This window comes from Enhydra lutris, unplaced genomic scaffold (assembly GCF_002288905.1).
Source record: "Enhydra lutris kenyoni isolate GAN:26980312 unplaced genomic scaffold, ASM228890v2 scaffoldscaffold723, whole genome shotgun sequence".
NCBI classification, from domain to species: Eukaryota; Metazoa; Chordata; class Mammalia; order Carnivora; family Mustelidae; genus Enhydra; species Enhydra lutris.
The window spans coordinates 1-7,106 of NW_019154807.1; the positions used below are offsets into that span (position 1 = coordinate 1).

At 43.0% G+C, this 7,106-nt stretch overlaps 1 protein-coding gene across 1 annotated transcript; it reads right to left on the reverse strand.

The window, feature by feature from the left end:
- Positions 1 to 4,372: 4,372 nt before the first annotated feature.
- LOC111140368 (late histone H2B.L4-like) lies at positions 4,373 to 4,801 on the reverse strand. Its single transcript, XM_022492639.1, has one exon. It carries the CDS (start codon positions 4,799 to 4,801, stop codon positions 4,373 to 4,375), a length of 429 nt encoding a protein of 142 aa, XP_022348347.1.
- Positions 4,802 to 7,106: the final 2,305 nt, after the last annotated feature.

A 7,106-nucleotide genomic window follows, 5' to 3' on the forward strand; every position in this document is an offset into this window, starting at 1 on the left:
GCAATTAAGAGAAAAGGACATTAAGTTTCAGAGAAATTAAGCAAGCAGCCTGATGCCATGCAGCCTATAAAGGACAGAGCTCAGTAGAATGCTTTCTTGATGGAGAACTTACATCCCAAGTGGAGGAATAGAGAACTGGTCCACTGGGGTGATGAAGGGGTGTTATGGAAATTCTTGCGGTAGAGGTACGGTGATGATGATGATAATATAACAGCCATACCATTAACTGAGATTTGGCCACTATTACTGAGTACCTATAGACATTGTCATATCTCTCCCAATCCTAAAAACAAAACAAAACACACACACACACACACACACACACACACACACACAAACACAGAGACACACACACACACACACACAAACTACTGTGATCCATAACACTCTCTTCCTACTCACAGACCAGTATCCCCTTTCCTTGAAAGAGTACCCTATTTCTATCTCCATTCCTCATCTACCACTCACTCCTCAACCCACCGCAGTCTGGCTTTTCTTTCCCAACCCATCTTTCCTAACCCATCCCAACCCTGCCTCTTCTGGGACTCTAGAACCTCTGCTCTCATCCATCTTCACATATTGATTCAGCAAATACTGAGTCCCTACCAGTGCCATACATGGGTCTCACTCCTGATATACGACAGCAGATGAGACAACGTCTCTCTTCTCAGGAAGTTCCCATTCCTGGCGTGATTCAAAGATAATAAGTAAGGAAAAAAGGGAACAGGTTGTGAGCAATATAATTCCATGGAGAATGAAATAAGTAAATATAATATGTATGTATATTACATTAATATGTAGATAACAATTACAATTTTTCTATTATAATAACATGTTTCTTATATATATGTATATTTATACATATATATATATTTATATACATGATGAAGGAGAGAGCAATATTTTAGATTAGGTGGTTAGGAATACCTCAATGCAGAAGTAACAAGCAAGGGAAAATAAAACCCCAAAATGACTGTATTAACCAGTTCTAATAAGAATTGAACATGAAGGGGCGCCTGGGTGGCTCAGTGGGTTAAAGCCTCTGCCTTTGGCTCAGGTCATGATCCCAGGGTCCTGGGATCCAGCCCCGCATGGGGCTCTCTGCTCAGCAGAAAGCCTGCTTCCCCCTCTCTCTCTCTGCTGCCTCTCTGCCTACTTGTGTTCTCTGTCAAATAAATAAATCTTTAAAAAAAAAAAAGAATTGAACATGAAGATCGGTTAAACAGTTTGTAACGTAATTTTTGTGTGAATTTTAAAATATGATAAGAATGTAACATGCGAAAAAAATCCAAAAGCAAACAACTTTTGATATCAAGTAGAGCCCAATTCAAATACAGGACATTTGGGCAAAAATGAAAATTCTAGAGCATGCATGTAATGAGAGGGAGAAGGGAAGGAACATCCTTGTAGGTTGACCTTGATTTAACATCAGTAGACTGCCAATAAAAAGGGGTACTTCAGTCGAGCATACTCTTATTTCATAAACTCGCAGGATTTTGAAAAAGCAAAAACTGGATCTGCTGACTGAGTGCTCTCCAACGCACTTTAGTCCATGATGGAGAATATCACTAACAGCGGGGTACATGATGGTCACACCCTCAGAATAGATACTGTTATCAGGGTGAACCTATTTGAGCACCTTCTAAAGACAGGTAGAGCAGAAAGCTCCAGGCAGCACACACATTGACATTTTTTTTTATTATTTTATTTATTTATTTGACAGACAGAGATCACAAGTAGGCAGAGAGGCAGGCAGAGAGAGGGGAGAAAGCAGGCTCCCTGCTGAGCAGAGAGCCCGATGCGGGGCTCGATCCCAGAACCCTAGGATCATGACCTGAGCCGAAGGCAGCGGCATTAACCCACTGAGCCACCCAGGCGCCCCACACATTGACATTTTTAATCTTAGGGCATCTTGGAGCCCTTCTTGTGAGAAGATAGAAAATCACTCACTCAGGGACTGTGACAACAACTCCTTTTTAAGAAAGAGGAATGAGTTGGAGAATGAAGTAGGGTGATTAGTGCAGGGCTTGCATTTCCATGAGGTTAAGAAATAGACGTGAATGCTGATGAAACTGGGAGTCATGAAAGAGCTCAGATGAACTTGGAGCTTTCAGATCACTTCTGATTGGGGAAGGTAGGCCTAAACGACATCAGCAAACAAACCACACGATACGTATTTCCAGGCTACAGACTTTTTTGAAGTGCCTCCAGTGAAGGGGTTCCCTTCCACAAATTTAAGGAAATTTTAATATTGAAAAACAAATCTATAATTTACTTAAATAGAACAAGAGAAAATAGTGTTCTCGATGGCTGCTGAAGCTACTTGGAAAGGGCATGTTTGATATCTAATAAGTTACCTGAAATGGCTTAGAAAACCAAAATTGTTATTCTGAGCACATGGATCTCAAACAAAATCTTAATACCATCTTTGCTGATGAAACGCTACTATCATTCTTATTAGAGCCAGAACGTGACCAGAAAGCTTCTTATCAATATTACAGACGAAAAGTATTTGTGAATATTTGGAAATTAAATTTTAAAAAGATTTAAACACTACAAAAAGAGCCTATATAGGTTTAGTTGATCTGACTGCACTGCAAAAGAGTAAATATCTAGAACAGCTTTGTCTTGGAAAACATTACACTCTTAAAAATAAACAGGAACTCCCCCAAAATAAATAAATAAAATAAACAGGAACCTTAGCGGACTCTAAGCAAATACAAACTGAAGTCAAGCGTGGCTTTTTTTTTTCCTTAAACTCACAGACACATTTGCAGTGTCTATTCCAGACATACAGTAGATACCAAGAATTTCATTGAGTGAATGAATGAGCCATATTTTCAATCTCTAAGTAGTAAGAATGGTGGGGGTGGGGGGTACGAGACTAAGAAGATGACTAATTTATTTATTTATTTATTTATTTTTTAAGATTTTATTTATTCATTTGACAGACAGAGATCACAAGTAGGCAGAGAGGCTGGCAGAGAGAGAGGAGGAAGCAGGCTCCCTGCTGAGCAGAGAGCCCGATGCGGGGCTTGATCCCAGGATCCTGGGATCATGACCTGAGCTGAAGGCAGAGGCTTTAACCCACTGAGCCACCCAGGCGCCCCAGAAGATGACTAATTTAAATGAGAGGTGGTAAGGAGTAACCTAATACAGTTTTCTTAAGCACCAGGAAAATTATTTCAATTGTATGGCTTTTCTCCCCATTTTCTTATGGGCCTTGGTGGAGAGTGCAGATCTGCTTCCAAGCACTGATCTTGCACTTACAAGGTTTGTGACTCTGTGCCCTCTGGACCTGAGTTTCTTCTGTGATAAACTAGGTATAAAGATTTATTTATTTATTTATTTACTTGACAGACAGAGATCACAAGCAGGCAGAGAGGCAGGCAGAGAGAGAGGAGGAAGCAGTTTCCCTGCTAAGCAGAGAGCCTGATGCGGGGCTCGATCCCAGGACCCTGGGATCATGACCTGAGCCGAAGGCCGCGGCTTAACCCACTGAGCCACAATAGCATTGTTGTAAACGCCAGATAAAATAGTACCTGTAAAAGTCCTCTGTAAACTAAAATATATTGTATAGGGCTAGGGTGATAGTATCACAAGTATGACAGTACTGCTTTCTCTGCTATTGAAATAAAAGACCTGATAAAACAAAACAAAATAAAACAAACAAAAAATAAACAAAAGGGAACTGCCAAAGCTCTTATGTCAGTAATATCTGCCAATATTCACTGCACAAATCATTAAGACAGAAGTTTTCATAAATTTATTGCAGAATCCATTTAAAAACTGGAGTAAGAACCCATGATATCATGTTAACAGCATAAATTTCAAATGCATATGAAAATATTTTTCTCTATAAAGGCATAGAGGAGATTGACTTTGCCTCAGATATTTTAAAATCTCTTTAATAACCCACCTAAGAGAGGTCAGATGGATTCTTATATCAGCTTCTGCACTTTATCTGTTGCCATATCACCCATAAGGAAACTCTGGAAAATTCCCCACATGCTCATGAGAGAATGAGAAAGAAAAAGGTAACATCACTATAACAAAAACAACCCCCCACTGAGGCTGACCTGCAGAAATAACTAACAGAAATGAGTGTTTGGGAAACCCAAGAAATGCCGCATGGTTAAGGAGAGCCCACAGCTGTCCAAGGAATAAAGTGCACCCCAATACAGATTAAAAGTAGTGCTGATCCTGTTTTGTTCAAAGTAAAAATGCTGTAAATATCCACAGAATGCCACAGCAAGAACAAAAACCATAGAGTTTGTCCCACTTTTTTAAAGCTACAGGTCTGTCCCTCCAAGTAAGGTGGCTCTGAAAAGAGCCTTTGGTTTGCAAGGTGGTCAGGTGGTCCCGAGGCAGCTCACTGGCAGAAGGTGTACCTGAGGATGGCTTTGGTGGCCTCGGACACGGCGTGCTTGCCAATTTCCCCGGGCATCAGCAGGCGCACAGCTGTCTGGATCTCCCTGGAGGTGATGGTGGTGCGCTGGGTGGAGCTGGCCAGGCGAGAGGCCTCGTCGGCGACGCGCTCGAAGATGTCCTTGACGAACGAATCCAAGACGCTCACGGCCTTGTTCGAGAGGCTCAGGCCCTCGTGAACCTGCTTCAGAACCCTGGGGAAGTAGGTGGCGAAACTGTTGTGGGAGCGGCGGCGGCGATGGCGGCGGCGGTGGCGGCGGCGGCATTGGCCCCTTGGCGAATTCTGCTTCGGGCCCTTCGGGTCAGCTTCTGTGGGCTCTTCCGCTGTGCCCAGGCTTTCCTCTCGAGAGGTCTCACAGCCAGGCTCCGCCATGTGGGGCTCGCCTTTCGCACGCTCCAGAAGGAAGGACAATGGCGGCTGCGGGGGAAGGAGGGGGCGGGGGCGCTGGCCCATTTATAGTGGCTGCGCTTCCTGACGTCACGGGCAACCTCCATACCTGATTGGACCAAATGCAAGGCAGGAAAGCGGGGCTCTTATGCCAGGCCGTGTCACCTGTGATTGCATACCCTTGAACGTGACATCACATCGGACAGTCAGAGAGGGAAATCCAGTGCCCTCTAAACTCCTTGGGACCTCGGTCAGAAAATCTTTCAAACATTCCATTTCGTTGTGCATTTTGTCTGCTGGTTTTCACCTCAAGACAGTAACAGATCTTAGAAGAGTTATGTTTTTATTGGAATACTTTATATTCCACGTCATTAACTTATTTCAGATAAGCAGCAAGTGGCATTGGATCGGGATGTGCTAGAAACCAGGATGCTCTGGAGACCCAGAGTCAACGTGTCCACCTGTATTCTGGAAAACGTTCCCTGGGCGCTTGAAAACAATGTGTATTCTGCTGCTTTCGGATGAAATATTCTGAAACATATCTGCTAAACCCATCTGGTCCAGTGGGTCATTCAAAGCCATTGGCTCCTTGCTGATTTTCTGTTTAGACCACCTGTTCATTGATGTAACTCAGGCCTTAAGGTCCCCTACTACTATTGTGTTATTATCGATGAGTTCCTTTGTGCTTGTTATTCACTGTTTTTATGTATTTGGGTGCTCCCACGTTGGGTGCGTAAATATTTATAATTCTTATAGCTTCTTCTTGGAGTATCCTCTTTATTATTATATAGTGTCCTTCTTCGTCTCTTGTTACAGTCCTTTTTTTTTTTATTGTGTTATGTTAGTCACCATACAGCACACCATTGGATTTTGATGTAGCATTCCCGATTCATTATTGCCTTGTAACACCCAGTGCTCATCAGAACACGTGGCCTCCTTAATACCCATCACTGGGTACCCCCATCCCCATCCCCTCCTCCCCTCCAAAACTGTCAGATTGTTTCCTGGAGTCCACAGTCTCTCATGGTTAGTGGCCCCCTCTGAATCCCCCCACCTTCAGTTTTCCCTTCCTTCCTCTAATGTCCTCCGTGCTATTCCTTATGTTCCACATATGACTGAAACCGTTAAGGTCTAGTTTGTCTGATACAACTATTGCTACTCTGGCTTTATTTTGACATCCACGCGCTTGATAGGTGTTGCTCCATCCCCTCACTTTCTTTCCAACCGTTGGTGTCTNATAGGTGTTGCTCCATCCCCTCACTTTCTTTCCAACCGTTGGTGTCTCTAGGCCTAAAACGAGTCTCTTGTAGGGAGCATATAGATGGGTCTTTTTTTTTTTTTTGATCCATTCTGTCACCCTATGTCTTTTGATTGGAGCTTTTAGTCCATTCACATTCAAAGTAATTATCGATAGATATGTATTTATCACCATTGTATTACCTGTTCTGTGGTTGTTTCTGAAGATTTTCTCTGATCTTTTCTTGTCTTTCTCTCTTTCGTGTTTTGCTGATTTTCTTTAATGACATGTTTGGGTCCCGTTCTCTTTATTCTTTGCCTATTTATTATTGGTTTTGGATTTGTGGGTGCTGTTAAGTTTGCGTATAACCTCTTCTGCACATAGCAGTCTATATTAAGTTGATGGTCACTTAAGTTTGAACCCATTCTTGGCTCCTCTCCTCCTCATGTTTTAGGTACATGTTGTTACATTTTAGTTTTTATTTATTTTTATTTTCATTTTTCGTAGTGACGGAGGAGCAGGGAGGGGAAGAGGGAGGAGGAGCGAGAGAATCTGAAGTGGGTTCCACGCTGGCCGTGGAGCCCAACGTGGGGCTGCATCCCACAACCCCAAATCATGACCTGAGCCGAAATCAAGAGTCAGACACTCAACCGACTGAGCCACCCCGGCGCCCCTACGTTGTTACATTTTAAATCCTTGTATTTTGTGAATTCCTTGACTGTCTTTTTACCAGAATAGTCCATTTTTAGTGCTTTTGTGGGTTTTTTTCTACCTTGATACTGTCCCTTTGGGTCTCTCCTTTCCACACAGAGTCCCCTTTACTACTTCCTGCAGGGCCGGTTTAGTGGTCACAAACTCCTTTAGTTTTCATTAGTCTGGGAAACTCTATCTCTCCTTCAATTCTGAATGGCAGCCTTGCTGGATAGAGTCTTCCTGGCAGCAGATTCTTGCCTTTCAGCTCTCTGCATGTATCATGCCACTGCCCTCCGGCTTGCAAAGTTTCTCTTGAAAAGTCTCCCGCTAGCCTTATGGGTTTTGGCTTTCCCTTGTAAA